General features: G+C 40.9%; 1 protein-coding gene across 1 annotated transcript; it reads left to right on the top strand.

The window, feature by feature from the left end:
* The first annotated feature begins 173 nt into the window (after nucleotides 1-173).
* Nucleotides 174-21,491, top strand: LOC139465711 (presequence protease, mitochondrial-like). Its single transcript, XM_071247530.1, has 26 exons — nucleotides 174-320; nucleotides 1,394-1,481; nucleotides 2,412-2,518; nucleotides 3,220-3,371; nucleotides 3,638-3,752; nucleotides 4,303-4,399; nucleotides 5,091-5,251; nucleotides 5,885-6,011; nucleotides 6,739-6,827; nucleotides 7,550-7,678; nucleotides 7,917-8,030; nucleotides 8,494-8,590; nucleotides 9,734-9,868; nucleotides 10,698-10,836; nucleotides 11,440-11,556; nucleotides 11,852-11,981; nucleotides 13,274-13,394; nucleotides 14,011-14,087; nucleotides 14,686-14,851; nucleotides 15,332-15,432; nucleotides 16,044-16,268; nucleotides 17,322-17,375; nucleotides 18,136-18,204; nucleotides 20,067-20,181; nucleotides 20,426-20,559; nucleotides 21,176-21,491. Exons 1-26 carry the CDS (start codon nucleotides 277-279, stop codon nucleotides 21,273-21,275), a joined length of 3,003 nt encoding a protein of 1,000 aa, XP_071103631.1. The 5' UTR covers nucleotides 174-276; the 3' UTR covers nucleotides 21,276-21,491.
* The last annotated feature ends 251 nt before the right edge of the window (nucleotides 21,492-21,742 follow it).

The raw sequence follows: 21,742 nt of genomic DNA on the forward strand, positions 1-21,742 counted from the left end.
TACAGTAACGGCGCTGAGGTACGGGAGTATATGATATGTATCAAATAGGAAATAGTTAATAGTGAATTTAAGTATAATAAATTCAGTGTAATTATCGACATATGATATATTAGGAAGAAGTTTTCGTTGGGGGAGATATTTACCGCGAAACTACAATATGGCAGCGCCCATGTTAAACATGACTTGACTTTGGAGGACGAAGGACGTGTTGCATAAGCCGTTTGATACGGATTCTCTTTATTGAAGAAGACACGTTGTTTCAACAGTATACGGAGAATGCGACTCCTCACAAGTAGTGGGAGAGTGCTGGGGACTTATTGGTTGGCGTGTTTTTAGTTAATGCCATAATCATGTTTTAAGACCTAGTAAAAAATTGTCCATTTCTCGGTTTGCAATTATATAGTTCCAGGATAGATACCTATTTATAAACCCTATTGACTTATTCTGGATAGTGACCCATTATGTCTAAGGCCAAGGGCCAGTTATTGCCAACATCTTGACATAGCGCACACATGATCGCAACTCGTTTTCATTAGCAGATCAGGGTTCTTCAACAACCGGTGCTTGCCATAAAAGTTGACTATGCTTGTTGCGGTCGGGCTCGGTGACCTGGTTGATGCATGTCATCGTATCCCAAATGAGTATATCGATGTTCGTGATGTCATTCACTGGATTGTCTGGTCCAGACTCGATTATTTACCTACCGCCATCATATAGCTGGAATATTGCTGAGTGTGGTGTTAAACATGTTAAACAACAAACAAACAAACAAATCATTAGCAGATTAGAAGGGATAACTATGAATAACAATAAATGATTCAGCAAAAGTGATTTTTGTTTTGAATTATTAAGAATACACCAGATAAACACTTTGGTTATATAGAACTTAAAAAAAGATGTAGTGTTACATGATTATTGAACAAGAAGATGATGCATATTTAGCCCTTGCTTACAATCTGTCTGTCATTTCTTCCTGAAATATTAATCTTTTCAACCTATTTTGACATGTTTTTGTTCAAACAACCCTAACCTAATCACAAAATCCATGGTATAAAATATTATGGATAAGCATGTGTAGATTGATATTTTGGCAATTTTTTTGTGTCTCTTGATAGACGACAAATTTGTAAATAAAAATCATATTTACATCATTAAATTTAGGCTGGACTAATTTCTTTTCTTGTTCTTCTATCATGTGTCTATTACGGATTCTTTTTACCAAATTGGAGGAGGTAATAAAAAAATTATCACTAAAAAAACTTGCATTAGGGATTTATGGGGGCAAACTTGGGGTAAAAGTAAACCTTTAAATTGTTAATATTTCCTGAAATGTTTTCCTAATATGGAAATTTTGTTGAATAGAGAATATATGAAGATGAGTTTTTCCCCCTAGGAGGTCGAGACTGTATGGCACTGCAGCAAAGGATGTCAGTAAAGCAATAAAGCAGGGTGACAAACTACATGGATATACTGTCAAGAAAGTAAGTATCTCATTGATGTGCAGCAAGCAACGCCATGATGCATAGTGATGGGTGATATAGTGATCAACAAGTTCACCCAACAGTATTGCTGTCTGTTAGTTTTGTTTCCCATGCCATTCAAAGTTGGAGACTGCTTCTGTGGTCTAGTGGTTGGGGGTTTGCCCTGAGAGCGGAAGGTTGTTAAGTCGTTAAATGATAGTACTTGTTGTTACCCTGCCTGGTGCTCAGCATTCAGGGACTAAAACCAGGATTTGTCAGGTCCGAGTCAGTATACTGTGTCTAAGTGTGGGGCATTCTGCGGCATGGGTCTACAGAAAAATTTTCAAGGTGTTATTTAATATTTCAGAGAGTCATTGATCATGATGAAACGGAAATAAATTATAGGGTAGATTATTTCCAATTTTTAAAGTTTACTAAAGTTAAGATGTATATAAGATACCTGCATTTGGACATGAGTTAACCCTGTTATCAATCAAATGGGGAATTAGGCCTTTCCTGTTTTAATATGTTAAAAGTTAAAGAAAACAGAACTTTTATTTTTTTAAAGATTTCAACGTTTTGTCTTTTTAGCGAAAAGAGATGTGACAGCTGGATTGTTTAACAAAGGTTTAAGGCACGTCAGGAGCAGAGGTTAGGAAACGTGAACAAATTGTGCAGAGTTGCATCCCTTGGCTTCTGCTGGTCCTGGGTTCAAAAGTCAGATTTACCCTGAGTTTAAGTCTTCTTCCATCATTCCTTTGCTTCTGTATGTGAGTTTCACCATCAGCATCTTTGACCTGCCTCCTTTGGAGCAAAATTGAAATAGCTGAAATTCTGTTCAAAAGTTGCATTAAACCCCCACTACCTCACTCATTCAATGTGTAATAAGCACGGTAAGTGGGCAGTATCATTGAGGTTTGAGTGTTTCTGATTTTGTATTCTATGTTTCAGGTATCTGAGGTGCCTGAGTTATATCTTACCGCCATTGCACTGGAGCATGATACCACTGGGGCTCAACATCTTCACACAGCCCGCGATGACGACAACAACACATTCGGGTGAGTAGTCTCAGCCCAGGTGAACAACACTCTGATTACATCGCAGAATATTTGTGTGTTTTTGGGTTGTATGATGCCATAGTCACTAACATTCCAACTAGTTTACAGATATATGAAAAATGGTCATAGCTAGCTTTAGGCAGAACTCCAAAACTGTTGAATATTTCTTGGTGAAACTTGCTCATCTTTCCGAGGTAAGGGCGTTAACTGACTATTAAAGTCCAGTCCCTTGCCAAGCTAGGCTAGGATTTCCACCATTGGCTATTACGAGTTATGTCACTTCTATGTCCCTCCTATTGACCAATCAGATTCCACCTCACATATCACTTGCCTTTGCTTCAAACAAAATGGTGGCGCCAAGTCAAGACGATCTGATCTGTAATCAAGATCTATATTGTAGTAAAATGGGTCTTAGAGGTTAACTTGTTGCCTAATTTGGAAGAGATTCTTATTATCAATAATAAATAATTTATGGCTCTCTGAGTTTGATATTGGCACTTTCATGTTTAAGGAGGGGTGCTCTTTTTGGGGTGATAATTGTCAAAACGGAAATCTGATGAGGATACTGCTTCTGTTTTATGTATTCTGCAAACAGTTCACATTTGAGATATCATAACTGTTTAACCTTTGGCCTGCTGAATTGTAAAGAAGGTGTATAGTTTTACAAAATATTAAAATTCAATTTTGGGTTTCATTTTCAGTGTTGCATTCCGCACAACACCACTGGACAACACTGGCGTACCTCATATCCTGGAGCACACCACGCTCTGCGGCTCAGACAAGTTTCCTGTACGGGATCCATTCTTTAAGATGCTCAGCCGGTCACTTGCCACCTTCATGAATGCCTTCACTGGTATGTACAAGTATGTCCTTCCCTCAGCAGTTTCATTGATGTCGTCAGGCTTTCACAGTTTGAATCAGTGTATCAGTTGCTGTGATTTAAATCTGGTGTTTTAAATATATTTTTCCTCACTGTTTGAGGATAATCAAGTGTGGAAACTAAGCAATAACCAAGCCTCGTAAACAGTCTATCACATGAATATTTTCAACTTTAAAAAACGAAACAGTACATGAACCTGAAGCTCAAACACAAAAGCTCAAGAGGTGTTTTGTTTTCAGCCTATGACTGGACGATGTATCCATTTTCAAGCCAGAACCCTCAGGACTTCCAGAACTTACTGAGTGTGTACCTCGATGCCGTGTTCCGCCCCACACTCAGGGAGCTGGACTTCAAGTGAGAACACCATATCAATAACCTGCTGTTACTGTAGTCACAGCCTGATTGCACTTCGCTGCCGTGAAGGTCATTGAGTAACATAGTTGTTAAAGCGTTTGCCTGTCATAGGGATCGATCACCCACATAGTACAATGGTTGGAGCATATTTCTAGAGTTCCCTGTCGTGATATGACTGGAATACCAGGAATATTGCTCAAAGCTGTGTAAAAACATGCTAGTTGTAATAGAGAGCAATTAATGCATAAACAAGATGATAATTAACTGATGCAGGGTTTATTTTGAGCATGATGTTCTGCAGTAATGTTTTAACCTTACCAGTTATTATAGTGCTTATCGGGGCGGTGGGGTAGCTTAGTGGTTAAAGCGTTCGCTCGTCACGCCGAAGACCCGGGTTTGATTCCCCACATGGGTACAATGTATGAAGCCCATTTCTGGTTTCCTCTGCCGTGATATTGCGGGAATATTGCTAAAAGTGGCGTAAAACCATACTCACTCACTCAATCGAGTGCTTATTGGAGGTAATACGGTATGTACTTTCGTGTTTCAGGCAGGAGGGTTGGCGTCTGGAGCCAGAGGACCCAAGCAACCCCTCTTCCCCACTCACCTTCAAGGGTGTCGTCTACAATGAGATGAAGGGCGTTTTTGTAAGAATTTGTGTTATGGAACTATTAGGTTAGGCTCTCAGGTGCCAAGACACAGACTAATCCTTGCATGGCACTATTTCAATTTTACATGAAAGTTGTGACACCTGAGCAAAAAGGACAATGCTTCTGGTGTTAGTTAAGCCAGTTAACAAAATGCAATGGAAACAATTGTTGTAAAGTTTGTCATCAAACACAAAAGTGCTTTATTTCAAAATGTGACATCAATATGGAAATGTGTAAAACTGAATAAGAATAAGATAATGACCATTAGTTGTGACCTACTGACAAGTTGGTACCTGGCTTTTAAGACTATTGTGGTGTAATGATAATTCATATCATGCACACTTTGGGGGCATGGGTGGCCCAGTCATCTAAGCCACTGCAATTTGCTGTACAGAGTTGTGTCCCTTGGGCATGCCAGAATTTAATGATCATGGGTTAGAATCCCAGTTCGACCTGATTATGTTTCTAGATTTGTCAGGACCATACCCGTGCTTGTGGGTCTCACCAAAGTGGTCAACGTCTAAGTCCTGCATCACTTCGGGCTTTCCTCCCTCATTAAGCTGACATGCCGTGATATGACTGGCATACTGTCAAAAAGCGGCGTTAAACACAACTCACTCACTCACTCACTCAGATAAATATACTCAGTATATAAGCAGTAATGAGTGCAATGTTTCCTCCCTACCAGTCAAGCTCCCAGGCTCTCTTCAACCAAGTAGCTCACAACAAGCTCCAGCCAAGCCACACGTATGGAGTGGTGTCGGGTGGAGACCCTGCTTACATCCCTGATCTCACGTGGCAACAACTGAAGGACTTCCATGCCACACACTATCATCCCAGCAACTCCAGGTCAGTGTCCCTTCCATATAAGGTGCTAGTGCTAGTGCTAGTCTGGTGCTAGTCAGGGGAGACACAAGGTGTCTGGTGCTAGTCAGGGGAGACACGGGGTGTCTGGTGCTAGTCTGGGGAGACACAGGGTGTCTGATGCTAGTCTGGGGAGACACAGGGTGTCTGATGCTAGTCAGGGGAGACACAAGGTGTCTGGTGCTAGTCAGGGGAGACACAGGGTGTCTGGAGCTAGTCAGGGGAGACACAGGGTGTCTGGAGCTAGTCAGGGGAGACACAGGGTGTCTGGTGCTAGGAGACACAGCACCCAAGCATGTCTGTCATAAATGTTGTAGCACCTCTCTGCCCATCATCTTTCAGTTTCAGAACCTCAATATCCTAGAAACCATTTTGCGTAAAATTCCAATTTGTCTTTCATAAATGTTCTGTGATAATATTCCTAATTTGGTCTGAAAACAGACAGGTGTTTGACTTATTTTCATAGCGTTTAATTTGTTTTCATTAGATGAGGGCAACATATTTTCTAAATTCATCCATATGCTATTTTAGACAATGTCTGAATGAAATGTTTTGGGTGAACATATCCCCTTGTTGATGTCTTGATGATGGTGGATTATAATCCGAGTGGTGTTGCAGGTTTTTCACATATGGAAGTTTCCCCCTGGAGAACCACCTCGAATACATCAACACCAACTATCTGCAGCATTTCTCACAAATCCCTGTCAACACTTCCGTCCCAGCCGAACCTCGATGGAAACAACCGGTAACTGCTCCCATGATGCAGCACAATGAAAATTTGAATGATAAAGTAGGGTGGATGTTTGCTGAGGTGATAACAAAAATGTTGCAATGTTACAGGGATTCTCTTCAGAAACAGGTCTCAACAATGTATTCTAAGTTATATGTGGTTTGACATCACTTCCAAGATTATTGTACTGATGTAGTGTGTGTGTTTCTATGGTGGTTTTATAGTGCTCGCCCACTGAGATACCATGCTGCAGTTTTACATGGATACCCAACACAGACACAGCATACTTACTCCGAACCGACCAGTCCTTGCTTTATCCCCTTTAGTGCCGAGCACCAGGCAGGGTAACAACAAGTACCATCTTGTGGTATGATGAGACAGGGTAACAAGACGAATCACCTTTTTACGTCTTTTGTTATGACATGGCTGTTGTTCGAACAGCCCTTCCAGACTCTATCCATTACACCATGGAGGCAGTTTTCGATTATGAAATCAGGTGATCAGAGACTGCGACTTGGCAGGTTGTGTGTCATCATCCTGGATGGCCACATCTTTTATCATGTTCAAAGATCACTGCTTAGCTTTGCAGCGTTCACTCACTTGTTGAAACTATAACATGTTTGGTGTTCCTAGTATCCTGAGGATTTGAAGCTGTTTGTTGTTCTGATTTTGTGTCTGCTGATCTGATGTTTGTCATCTGAATATTGTGTTTGTTATTCTGATGCCTTGTCTGTTGAAACAGCGAGAAACAAGCATCACCTGTGCCCCAGATCCAATGGCCGCTGACCCAGACAAGCAGACGTCTGTTTGTATCAGTTACTTACTGAATGAGTGAGTACTTTTATGATCTGATTAACAGACTCCTTACAGCTGTAGGAGTAGAAGTGTGTACATGAGCATACAGAATAGGATTACATCCAAGGAGGCAGTATTCCAGTGGGGGGTGTGGGGGTGGTATTAAAACAAATTCGTCTTGGGATATTAGCAGTTACCATATTCGACGTAATAAGCGCCCCGCTCTACATGCTCTAATGACCACCCACGGCGATATTTTCCAATATATTGGCTAGTGAACAATCCCAATTAGCACCCTTCCGCCTGATCAATGTACACAATTCGTGTACATTTATTCTTGTATAATATGCACTCGTGTGTTATATGCACTCTTAATTACGGGCAATAAAATTCTGGAAAAATATATCTGTTGTGTATAATACGCACAGACTTTTCTTTTGTATCATTTCAGGCTGTCAGCATAAACCATAAAATTTACGATCTTTCAACTCTTTCACCAAAATTATATTCTAATAAGAGCCCCTATTTCTAATTTTGAGAGCACCCTGGGTGCTTATTACGTTGAATACAGTACTTCGAATGTAACTTCTGGATGATGGTACTCTAGATATTAACTGTGATTGATATTTCACGGGTTGTAACAAACTGACTGTAATGATTGATTGATGATGAAATACTAACTGAACGGAATTTCTTGAGCTGCTACATAGATGAAAACCTCAACACACAGCAACTTTGGTTTTGCTTTTCACCATCAGTATGACAGACAGTGAGGAATCTTTCACGATGTCGGTGATCTGCACACTTCTGGTTGATGGGGAGACGGCGCCATTCTACAAGTCTCTCCTGGAGGCCAACATTGGCAGTGACTACTCGCCGGCCATTGGGTAGGTGGACGTACAACACATCACGTGTCATTGTAGAGTATAATGCATATTTAGAAAGATAGGTTAAAGTCGTTGCAGCAGGTATTATTGAGAAGGTATGCAGTCAGTAGACATGCCATAAGTAAGACAGTTCAAGATTACATGTATTTACTTGTAATGAATTATTCAAAGAGACAAAAGATTGAAAACCAAGTTTAATATCTGTTGTGTTTAACAAAATTACTCACTCTGTGCGCAGGTATGACGGACATACAAGAGAGGCTACTTTCTCCGTTGGCTTGCAGGGAATTCATGAAAAGGATACCAACAGTGTGCGGCAGATTATTGCTGACACCTTTGACAAAGTCATACAGTGAGTTCGCAAACCATCCTTTATTTATACTTCTTAGTTGATTTATTCATTTTAAATTTCCATCAATACATTCAAAGATCGCATATATATCCCAACCAATGTAGTTCATTTAAGAATCCAGGAAATACCAATATTGTTATAATGTATAAAGGTGAATGTTATAATGTAAGCTAAGCATGAAAGTCGATGGTTCCTTTCATAACACTTATGTAAAAGTGTCAGGCAAACCTCAATGGCCTCCCTCAGTTTTGAACACTGTGCTGTTTTTGATACATTCCTGCAAAGTTGCCTCCCTTGAATGGTTCATGGTGAAGTCTGTGAAGTACTACCAAAGAGCCTGGTAATGGTGTATGGGTTATTAAAGAAATAGAGTTACCCAACTATCAAACTGACAGCAGCACTAGACAAGATCAAGGCTGTTATCAAAACCTTAGGTAACATTCAATTGTAATATTTGTTTCAGAGAAGGGTTTGAACAGAAGAGAATTGATGCTCTCCTTCATAGCATAGAGCTTGCCCTCAAACATCAGAGCAGCAACTTCGGCCTTGGACTGGGAGTGGTGTGTTTAACTCATTATATGTATTGTGTTATGTTTGGCATTCTGATAACATGAATTGCATCTTAACATTTTGGTCGACAGTTCCATCAGTGTTCAAATATCAAATATACAATGTCTTCAATGTGTTTGTTGTTTAATGCTGCTCTCAGCAATAATCTACCTATATGTCAGTGGTCTGTAAATAACAATCATTGAAATAATTGAGCATTGATCCACGCATATGGGACACAATAACATGCAATCCACCAAGTCACCAAGTCTGACCACCTGATCCATTTAGTTGTCTCTTACCACAGCATAGGTTGCTGGGGAGTTGTTCTAAACTGTAGGGGCGGTCAGGTAGCCTAGTGGTTAAAGCGTTCACTCGTCACGCCGAAGATCGGATTCGATTCCCGACATGGGTACAATGTGTGAGGCCCATTTCTGGAGTCCCGTGCCGTGATGTTGCTGGAATATTGCTAAGAGCAGCGTTAAACCATACTCACTCATTACTCGAAACTGTAGTTCCCATGAGATCATCAACACGATGTCAACATTTAGTGTCTCACAAGTAATGGCTAGCTTGCAACATTGTAGTCTTTGATGATCCTGATAGCTTTATTACACCCATGAAGATCCAGGCTAGAATTGGCCTTCAGCAACCTATGCTTGAAGCGACTAGTGGGATCAGGTAGCCAGGCTTGCTGACTTGGTTGATGCATGTCACCATGTCCCAGTTACATAGATCAATGTTCATATCAATCACTGTATTGTCTGGTCGAGATGATAATTTACAGACTGCCATCATACAGCTATATTAATAGGTCAAGGCATTATTTCTCAAATTATTACAGAATAATTCCAGTTCTTAATTATATTATTTCTATTCTGATTTGTTGCACTATGATTATTATGCTATGTGATTATTATGCTATGATTATTATGCTATGATTATTATGCTATGATTATTATGCTATGCTACATGTGGGCTGTGCTCTGCACTGCATGGTGGTTTTCCTGTATTCTTATAGTGTAATAGTAATGAGTCAAGGCCTTCACTCTCACGCCTGTCATTGTCATGCTAAGTACGAGCAATGTTTGCATGATTTGTTGGTTATGCCTGCAACTCATTTGCATAAATTTGCATTCTTATTTTTTTGTAAGTCGGTAATCTCCCACTGGATCCACGACAGTGACCCAAGCAGCCACCTACAGATCAACGAGAGAGTTGCCCAATTCAAACAGAGGTTGAAAGACAATCCCCGCTTTCTCCAGGAGAAAGTGCAGCAGTATTTCAAGGCAAGTGGATGACACTAATTGTTTGAAGACAGAGGGACAGTTATTATCCCACTCCACAAATTTAGAGGTTTGGGCTCCATCCTTCGGGCCTATATTAATGTTTTAAGAAACTATGGATTATGGAAGAAAATTTGAATACATCAATTACGAAAAATAATTGTTGATTGAGTTGGAAGACTAGTATAGAAAATACAGTTTGGACAGAGTTATAGCCCTTGTTTGATCATTTGGACATGGTGCACAGGATCTTCAATGGGGACATGTTTTTCTTGCATACATCATTAATAGATATGTATGTATGTATGTACATGATGTAAGTTATCATCCTTGCCTTATGTTTGGAACACTGGACATTGTTTCCTCAGAAACCGTTATGAGTACCACAGTGACATTTTGGAAACATCATTAAGAGATAAATATTGGAGTTCGAAATCCAGCATCAAGAACTAGGTTGTTACAGAGTTACAGACCTTGTTTTATCTTTTTGACTTGATCCACAGTAATACCAATAGGGACAAGGTTCCTGGAATCCACTCTAGACATACGGTATATCTAATGAGGATAGGGTTCTTACAAGAGCAGGGCGGTTGGGTAGCCTAGTGGTTAAAGCGTTCGCTCGTCCCCCGCTGTGATATTGCTGGAATATTGCTAAAAGCGGCGTAAAAACATACTCACTCACTCACTACAAGAGCATAAACCTCTTAATGTACATTCATGAAACTTTGCATACATTTCAGGTAAGTGGTTAACTGTTATTCAATATTCTGGAACTTTTTATCATGGCTTATACGGTAAATTTCTTTTCATAGTTCCATTACATTCCTTGCAGAACAATCCCCACAACTTGACTGTGAGCATGACCCCAGAAAGCAGCTATGAAGTCAAGAGACAGGAAGCCGAGAAAGCCAAACTGGATTCCCTGGTGTCGGCACTGACGGACAAGGAAAGACAAGTCATCATTACACAGAGTAGGTAGTGAAAGTATACAGGGATGCTGAGGCTGATTAGGTCGCCATGTTTGTTATAAGAGTAGACTCATATGGATCAGCTGGTACACAGTGTGTGGCCTGAATTTGTGTGTCATCATGACCAAATGTGTGGTTCGTTATTCATACTATCGACCACTGGTGAAGATTATTTACAGGAGATACAACTGAAATATTGTTGACCGTGGCTTAAAAGCAATCCATGCTCTCACCATGGTAAATAAATGAGTGATGCCAATGTTAATGTAAGCTATTGATATTCAAGGGTGTCCACTGTATACACATATCCAGACACCGGGTGCAGAGGTGGGCACCCTACCTTTTTGAAGCATGATAATCATGTTGATAAATACTCTAAATCATTTGGCATGTTTTCAGTAAATTAACAATTCATCTGATGAAGGGGCAAGAAGTAGCCCTGAAACATTTGTTACAAACAATAAAGAGATCTTATATATAAAAGTCTTCACGTTCTTCCAACTGCTAAATGCTTATCAAAGACTTAAAAATACACAAACCCTTGTTCTAAGAAGCTGTTTCCAGACTTGGCACTGTGCATGTAATCCCCGGGTTTATTTTGTTCAGCTCAAGAGCTTCTTGGTAAACAGGATGCAGCCGAAGATCTGTCCTGTCTACCTACACTGAGGGTGTCCGATCTCAACAAGAACATCAAACAAGAGATTGTAGACACAACAACTTTAGGTGAGCTAGTGACCCATTTCATTCTTTGACTAATACTGATGTACTATGTATCAACTTCACCAACAAGGTAGGGGGATTTCACTTCAAGCTTTGTTCATGTTCAGTCTAGGTCTAGACATAAGTTCCTTGTGTGAAATGTTGAATGTCTATCTGTAACAATAACAATCAACTGTTATATTGATCTGCATCACTATAGAGTCAGCAGACAGACAGAGCAGTCATGTTAGGACTGTAAATTTGCCTGAGCCTTTAGTCCCCTTTAACAGCTGATATCCCAACGACTGGTATGTTTCAGGAGGTGTTCCCATCCAGTACAGCAAGCAGCCGACCAACGAGGTGGTGTATGTGACACTTCTATCCAACATGGCCGACCTGCCAGCCCATCTGTACCCCTACGTCCCTCTCTTCTGCAGTGTCATCACAAAGTGAGTAAAACAGTCAGTGGCCTTACTGACATAATTTCATGCAGAGAGGGGAGATAACTCATGCATGTATCATTGATATGGTTGTCTCCCTTGGTAAGGCAGGAGACAATGTGTTCATTGGAGTGAGTGAGTTTGATTTTAGACTGCTTTTAGCAATATTCCAGCAATATCATGGCAGGGGACACCAGAAAGGGGCTTCACACATTGTACCCATGTCGGGAATCGTACCCGGGTTTTCGGCGTGATGAATGAACGCTTTAACCACTAGGCTACCCGACAGCCCGTGTCCATTGGATGTCACTTCCAACACAATGTAGTAAACAATATGGCCGACTTTCGGACATAATTCATCTCATCTTAACTCATCAATTTAAAAGACAATTGGGGCTACCTCTTTTCTATTAATGGTTCGAATCCCGGTTCGCCCCAATTATGTTTCTAGGTTTGTCAGCACCATAACTGTGCTCATGGGTTTCACCGAAGTGGTAAACGTCTGAGACCTGCATCACTTCAGGCTTTCCTCCCACATTAAGCTGACACGCCGTGATATAACTGGAATATTGTTAAAAATGGCGTTAAACCCAACTCACTCACTCACACTATTAATGCTATTGACAACACATAGTTGATAACATATATCCCCGTCAGGATTCTGGGAAAGAATGTATGCAATGCAGCAACCTATAGTCATCAAAAGAGACGACTAAATGGATCTGATGGTCAGGCTCAGAGACTTGGTTCATGTCATCATATCCTAACATTGTCTGGTCCAGACTCAATTATTTACAATCGCCATGTAGCTGAAATATCGCTGAGTGCAGCATTAAACAACAAACACTCTCAGCCCAGTGGACAGAAATACTGCTGTTCACTGTGTCTATAGTTGCCAGGAACTCAGGAAGTATGGACAATGGGGGTATGGGACCACCCCCACCATCCACCACACCACCCCCGGACCAGTTCCTGCTCCGGACAATACTTCCATGGAGGTCTTAAGTTTTGTCAATTATGTGATGTCAATCACTGGATCGACATGTATGGCTAGCAAGATGTAACAACTGCGAAAATTTTGTTAAGCAGACCTGCATGTAAGCAGTTTCAGGAGCTGGGCCTGGTTGAGGCGGGGTGGTCCCGTACCCCAGTCGTCTATGCTACTAATCAGACCAGACTTGATCCGATTATGATCCTGGGCTGGGCAACACCATGACCTGCATTTTTCTTCCAATTTTGCTGATGAACTGTTCAAAGCAGGATGAAGTTCACATGCTGCCTCCTCCTTATGTTTTGTCCAGGATGGGTGCTGGTCCGTACGACTACAAGTCTCTGTCAGAAGAGATGCAGCTGTATACTGGGGGTCTGTCCTCGGGGCTGACAATAGCCAGTCATCACACGGAGCCGTATGCCTTCCAGCAGGTCCGTATCTCATTCTGTGTATAACAATACCTGTATTACCGTATATGACATAATAAGTGCCCTGGGCACTCAAAATTAGAAATAGCAGGCTCTTATTAGAATGTGTTTTTTTTTCACCAAAATAATAGAGTGGAAAGATGGTAAATTTCGTGGTTTATGCTGATGTTTATATATGATAGTTATATTTTTCCAGAATTTCATAGCCCATAATTAAGGGTGCATATAACACACGAGTGCGTATTAAACACGAATAAATAAGTCTTGTGTACATTGATCAATCGGAAGGGGTGCTAATTGGGATTGTTCAGTAGCCAATACATTTGCAAATACTGCCGTGGGCGCTTATTCTGTCCAATAGGGTATATACTATGCATGAGTCCAAACATACGAAAAACAATTGGGTTAGGTCATATTTCTTTTGAACTTGCCTTTTTTGTGCAAAAGTTAACAAAGAATAGTTTAAAGAATGCTGTTCTAACTGATAATTGCTTGAAACATTTAAGAGCAAACATGTAAATTGGAATTAGTGTTATAAATATACACACCGAGAAATCACATGCAAATCTGCTGTTGCAGTATGAACTGTGATAAAGATGATGATTGTCTCCCCCTGCAGGGTGTTGCTTTCTCTTCCCACTGTCTGGAGAGGAACCTGGACAAGATGGCTGAACTCTGGACACATATCTTCACAAGGTTGGGGTGACAACGTATTAGAGAGATCAGTTTGTACATTCTGTGAACTCAGTTATGGTCGGACCTGTCTTGTACAGACTTCTGATGCCATCAGTTGATTAATTACCCACAATCTGTCTGTAACATTCTTTCAATACATCCAATTCCAAACTTATTTATAGGTCAAAAGAGCAATGTATCCTGGAATTGATGCTCTCCATCACTGCATACTTTACCTTTATGAGAGTCTTATGAATACAGACTCCTGCCCAAGTAAAATGTAAAGCCTTCTTCTTGGTGTACCCCATAACATTAGTTTTGCACCTCTTTTTTTATATAGATATATATATATATAGATAGATAGAGAGAGAGAGAGAGAGAGAGAGAGAGAGAGAGAGAGAGAGAGAGAGAGAAAAGAAGAGAGAGAGAATGAGTGTGAATGGGTTTTATACTTGAGCCCTAGCAGGGAATCGACTCACTTAGTGTCTGAACTGGATTCAAAGTTTAGTACTGAACAAGTCCAGTTACTGCTGATACTACTGTAGAGACAGTTTCAGTTAAAAGAAATTATTTGATATGTCTGCCATGTGTTTACTTGTATTTCCACTGTTGTGTTCAGCCCAGACTTGAAAGATCTGAACCGACTGACAACGCTGATCAATATGGCTGCCAGCGACATGGCCTCCAGTCTGTCCAACTCCGGCCACAGTTACGCCATGAAGCACTCTTCAGCAGGGCTTTCACCAGCAGCACAGCTCAGTGAGACTTTCAGCGGCATCACACAGGTCGTGCATTATATTTGTGCCTATATTCTACATAAAAAAAAGTTGTCTAAAGTCACTGCAATTCGCTGTGCAGAGTTGTGTCCCTTGGCACACCAGAAACCTATGAAAATGGGCTTGATTTCCAGTTCAGCCCAAATGGGTTTCACCAAAGTGGTAAATGTCTGAGACCCAACTCACTCACTCACTCATGGCCCATATATCCAATGGGCGATGGAGTAATCTGTGATGAAAGCGTTCTCTTTTCACACTTTAATAAGTCCTGGATTTAATTTTGTGAGTATTTCATTTATAAATAATGAAAGACAGGCAGTATCTTTTGAGGAAAATGTTTCAATCTTAAAACATGTTTGAATATATTGAGAGAACTATTTTGTGATCTGGCACAGATGTTTGAGCTGACTTTCATATATGATTCCTGAATTATTATTTGGTCGAATCAGTGTGAGTGACCTGATTTTTAAACGTTATTCTTGTTCCCAGGTGACAACAATGAAGAAGATCGCGGAGTCAGGAGATCACATGGAACTTGTACAACACCTGCAGGAAATAGGGAAACATATCCTGTCCAAACAGAACATCAGGTACGTGCAGTCAGTCCACAAATAAGGGCCAATGTGACAGTTACCCTGTTATGGCAGTGAAATTGCATTGTTGTTTGTACTCTGAAGAACTAGGTTTGACTGCCCACATGTGGACACCAAATATGTACAGCACAGACAAAAACATAGTTGTCAAATGCTTTTTGGTCATCATTTTATCCTCTATGAACTTGTTTCTAACAGGGGGCACGGGTGGCCCAGTCTTCTAAGGCGCCGCGATTCGCTGTGCAGAGTTGCGTCTCTTGGGCACGCCAGAAACTTATGATTGTGGGTTCGAATCCCGGTTCGAATCCCGGTTCACCCCGATTATGTTTCTAGGTTTGTCAGCACCATACCCATGCTTGTGGGTTTCAACGAAGTGGTAAACATCTGAGACCTGCATCACTTCGGGCTTTCCTCCCACATTTAGCTGACACGCTGTGGTATAACTGGAATACTGTTAAAAGCGGCATTAAACACAACTCACTCACTGTTTCTAACATTAGGGGGTGCAGTAGAGAGGATTCTCAATAGGGTTTGAGGGAAACTTAGTCCAAGGTACCCTTTGTGAGTGATGCTTGTAATTCACTATGCATGCAATGATTGTCTTGCAGAGTAATGGTGAATGCAACTCCACAGTTTATGGACACTGTGCTTGGCAAGATGGAGCGCTTCCTGTCAGATATCCCAGGGTCACCAGGAGGGGGCGCCACCAAACTCGTGAAGAATCCTTCCTTCGCAGTCAGTTCTTCTCACACGCAGTTTGAGCTGCCATTCTCAGTCAACTACATGAGCAAGAGCGTGCCAGGCGTTATCTACTCACATCCAGACTATGCAAGGTAACAATAGCATCTAATTGTTCAGGGACCGCCTCCGTGGTTCAGTGGTAGAGCATCCTCCCGGAGAACGGAAGGTCCAGGGCTTCAATCCCCAGTCGCATCATACCAAAAGACATTAAGAGATGATACTTACTGTTACCCTGCCTGGCGCTCGGTATTAAGGGCTAAAACAAGGACTGGTTTATTCTCCCTCTGTTTTAGTGTACAATAAGCTCACCCCTCATGGTTTATGTCCTTTTATGAACAGGGGGTTCAAGTTTGGTATTTCCTGGATATTCTCACAATTTTCTCCCAATACTCATTGTCAGATCTCTCCGACTTTTTGATGCCATAGTTTGGCCATTGTGTTTATCTACGTTTCCCAGCTACATCTACGGGAAAGAAGTTGCTGGACACTTCCCTCTCAAAAATAACATCATCCAGTTTGCGACATCATCAAGTTGCGAGTGCATGTTCGAATCTCCAGAAATGATGTCATGTTTTATTGTGAAATAAACTGTGCGTCATTCTTAAAGCTATCTTATGTTTTGGGATAGTCATATGTCCACATACAATGGGCATGTTTTAATCCTAAAGTTTGCTAAAGTGGAGATGCAGTGATGCAGTGGAGAATAAGTCAAATTAGAGATGATTAGTCAAGGTTGTAACGGTCTTTAAGTAGCACAGCCCTGTCGGGTGGAATCAACTTGGATCTTTATGGACTGATGGTGACAATATCTAGAGATAATTCTGAGACCAACTGTGGGAGAGCAATTTATGGATGCCAGATTTCGAAACCGGTTACACACAACGCTCCTAGGGTTTTTGACTGTTGTAAAGTACAATGGCTGCATAGTTTGAAAATGGCCACTTTTCAATGATTTTAGGTGTGTACTTGTCCAGTTTGATTGATCTGACAGGATTTCCAGTTCTTTCTACAAAATGGAGTCAGTGGAAGACAGTCGTGTTCACATGCACCGATTTTTGAATGCTTGGTAGCTTGACAGTGAAGATGGAATGAGTTTAAGTAGTACCTTGTATATCTTATTATAACTTTCAATGTGTTTGTTCTAGGTTGAGAATTTTGGCAAATTTGCTGTCAAGGAAGTTCCTCCATAGAGAAATCAGGTAAGCTTATTACTCCTGCTACAAATTATTGGGAAAGAAAATGTTCTTAATAATTGTCATTACTAAATATTTAAATGTAGATTATCTGATGAGCAATTTCATTAAATCTTTTACTGTCGACAAAGTAAATATAGATCTGAGGACACCTCCATAGGAAGTAGTGACAGCTGAACCCTGAGTAAATCTCCGGTTCTAATTGAAGGATGCATGAGTTCTTGAGTCAGTTGGATTGCTGCTTTCTGAAACAGATTGGCTTCATTCCTTTTTGTCAATTTGGAAATTAGATTTTTACAAATGAAACCCACACAACACAAAATGTCATGGTAGCCACAACTATAATATACTCACCGCCAGTGACTTTTCTCTTATCATGATATGCAGCATGTGATTCCAATGCTAATCCTACACGAGACAAATGTGCTTCTCGAGTCATGGATCCATGTGATGCGTTCATGAGCATCGGTTTACACAACATGCCAGTATGTTTGTTTGTGCATCAAATCAATCTACCGGTAATATCTCTTGAATCTGAGTAAGTCTTCGTATATAAACCAACATGTTAGGTATTTGCGTTCCATTTGGAAGCGAGCATATAGTGGTGCGGCCTTATTTATCTACACTTGTTTCCAAAATATGCTTATCTGAATGATTTGCTTGAACTGAGAATTTAGAAGCTGATTGGCCAGATATAAAGTTCACCCGACACATATTGTAAAAGATCTGATGTTGACGTGTTGTCTAATGAGTGAAATGTTTACAGAGAGAAGGGAGGAGCATATGGCAGTGGTGCCGCGTGCAACAGTGGCGTGTTCAGCTTCTTCTCTTACAGGTAGGTCCCTGGGACTCGTGCATAGAGAATACTAAACTTACTCCTGTGTAATAGCAACTTTATTAAACAAGTGAACAAGTTCAGATAACAGACCTATTCACGGGTACCACAGAATTGATATTATACAGGAGTGAGTTTTTAGTTTTTTATTTATTACCTGCCATTTATAACTTATTAAAACCACATTTGATCGAACTAAATGGGAATTCTCATCATAAACTTGGTCAAGGGTATGAATACAATATTTCAGTCATGTGTTAATAGGCAGACATCTATGCCATCCACATCATAAACTCAAATTGAGTTTAACAGAAAAATACAACTTCAGACACATTAAATGAGGACATATATTAATTTGATACCATACAACAGCATACCTTTAGAATTCAGCACCACAAACTTTTCAATATTTATTAGTGAAACGTATTCTGGCAGTACATTAGCACACACTATGGTTTTAACATTGTGTAATACCAGCTTATTGTAATTGAACAGTGGTATCTTCAATGGGCAAGTGATAATGCCTCTCCTTTATTAAATGGAGGGACGGTGATACAGCATGCCAAACCATACAAGATTCTGCCGATGTTGCAACCATCTATGGAGCTGGCAAAGGGCATTAACTCTAGTTGGTCACCCTGTTGAACAGATTTTGACAGCTTTGGCATGCCATAGAGCAAGTGTGTGCTATACTTTACAGTCGAATGTTGGTACATGCTAAATTGAAATTACTATTCAAAGAAGATTCTGTAGGTGTATGGCCAGTTATTGTGCATTTCCTATTTAAAGACAAGAGGGGATAAGGTACCCTCCAAGCCATCTGTGATTATCCAGTGTATTACATTGCTGTTGTATTATGATGCATGCCTTAGAACACTAGCTTTTATACCGATTCACATAACTACTAAAACTAGTCACCCAATCACGAAAGATGGAAATCCTGTGCTGAATTAGAGAGCAGCACTTTGAAATGACTAAGTGAGGCGTGGGGATCCATCATCCTTGTCTGTTGTGGTGCAGCCTGGGTGCAGAAAGAGAGGTTCAACTCATGGGATTAACTACTTCAGCTTGGCACAGGTTTACATCAGCAACACTTCAGCAACCCATGAAAGACAACTATGCTTGTTGTGAGAGGCGACTAACGGGATCAGGTGGTCAGGCTTGCTGACTTGGTTGATGCATGTCATCGATCCCAAATGCGTGGATTGATGCTCTTGATGTCAATCATTGGATTGTCTGGTCCAGACTCGATTATTTACAGACTGCCATCAAATAGCTAAGTGAGGCGTTAAACAACAAACAAACAAAACCAAAACATCAGCGACTCAAGGGTGGAGCAAGGCTCTTTAGAACCCAAGGCCCCTGTGGGGAAACCAGTTAGAATAGGTCCCCAGAAACCTATGCTGCCACTATAGACCTGATTGATAGTGTGTCATCATACCACAGTAACTCGTTATTGGCCAGTAAATAAAAATACCACCTTGACATAAGTAGAGAACTAGGGTATATTTTTTTTATTTACTGACCAATAACAAGTTCAAGTGCATAATACCGGGATGGCGTGGATCTTTGTTCACAATATTGATCACTGGACTGTCTGGTCCAGACTGAGTTATATACACATGGCCATCATAGAGTTGGGGTATTGCTGAGTAGCAACAAACAAGAAACCAGGTGTGCAATGGCTCCTCTCGCTACCTCAGCTCCATGGCGTAACAATAGCGAACAGTTCTGTCATCCTTGGGAAGTAAGTCATCCTTGACTAAGTAAATGTGACCTGGTGACCAGACGTGGTGGCTTGCATGATCCAGCTGCCAAAATCAACATGTAAATGGTACATAAAACATACTGTCCATTTGTAGAGACCCTCATTCCCTGCAGACGTTGGAAGTGTTTGAGGAGGCTGGACAGTGGGCAGCAGACGGCAAGTTCACAGACCAGGACATTGATGAAGCCAAACTTGGCATCTTCCAACAGGTGAGCATCTGGAGTATAGGACTTATTGATCCCAATGCTGAAGGTCAAACTGAGTGCATGGTATCTTGTCTTATCCAAACTGGTCGACAGATGAGCCTGAATGACTACAATATGGTACAGATTTTAATTTGTAAATATCTTGAACAACCAAGCTATTAATATTCTGACTTGACAGCTAGGAGAGATTTCCTTTATAATTTTGAGGCAGGCAGGTGGATGTACATCACTGTATGTATGTTGCCAGGTCGACAAGCCAGTGCCGCCCGGAGACCGGGGGACGCTTGTGTTCATCAACAGCATCACAGATGACATGAGACAAGCCATGCGAGATCAGCTGTTTGCTGTGTCCAGGAAGGACGTTACGACAGTGGCGAACAAGTAAGGTGGAATCGGGGGAAAGTAGACAGGATTGACATGAGCATAGCTTAGAGCATAGCTTAGAGCATAGCTTAGAGCATAGCTTAGAGCATGAGGACCCTCGGGTGAAATAGTAAATGCCATGGAATTTCATTTACCGTTTCAATGATTCACCAGGGTCCATGTGCTCGAAACTATTTACCCATGGCCGAAATGATAATCCCTGTAAACCAAAAATGCAAAGAACATTAAATGGTGACACACGTCTATCAATCTCAATGTTGATGTCAGTGTCCAGACAAAGGAATCATAAAAATCATGATAGAATAACAGTGTTTTCTGTTATCCAGTTTACTGAAAGGCTCTCCGTCAATATGGCTGTTTGTTGTTAATTTTTTACATTATCTACATTGCCAGTGACATCAGTATTACTAGGGATTATCTGGAATAGATCGAGGTGGTGTTTATATACAATTTTCATGGGGGGATCAGCACGCATGCATTCATTATATCAACAGCATTTTGGGGTTGAATTTGGAAACACTAAAATCAGAATTAAGAGGTACCAGTAAGATGAAGATTAATGGAAAATTAATCAGGACAAATGAATTTTTAAGTTACTTCATATTCTTTTCAGGTACTTGCTGAACAAGTCTGGAGCAAGGGGAGTGTCGTTCCTGGGTCCGGCCAACGCAACAGTCCTGGCAGACAACACATGGAAGGTCATCAAAGAGTGAGGTGGCCGGCATCTCAATACTAGACACTTGGATTTGAAGAAAGTGCTATATTACTTCATTGAGGAAACATTGTTGATGTATAACAAGTTGTATTCACTGCTGAGGGCGGTGGGGTAGCCTAGTGGTTTCACGCCGTAGACCCGGGTTCGATTCCCCACATGGGTACAATGTGTGAAAAGCCCATCTCTGGTGTCCCCCGCCGTGATATTGCTGGAATATTGCTGGAATATTGCTGGAATATTGCTAAAAGTGACGTAAAACTCACTCACTGTATTCACTGCTGACGTGGGAGGCAGGCCAAGGCCCTGGAATATAATTTAGATGAATTAGAGATTTAAAACCCTCAATTTGGACACAAATGTTGCTGATGCAGCTACATGGTTAATTGCAGCAACAAACACCCTTAAGTTGATTACACATTCTATAAAGTATAATAATAACCTACCACAAGAAAAGGATGAGAGAAG

The sequence above is a fragment of the Haliotis cracherodii genome, unplaced genomic scaffold (genome assembly GCF_022045235.1).
Source record: "Haliotis cracherodii isolate W230 unplaced genomic scaffold, xgHalCrac1.p SCAF_18, whole genome shotgun sequence".
Classification (NCBI taxonomy): domain Eukaryota; kingdom Metazoa; phylum Mollusca; class Gastropoda; order Lepetellida; family Haliotidae; genus Haliotis; species Haliotis cracherodii.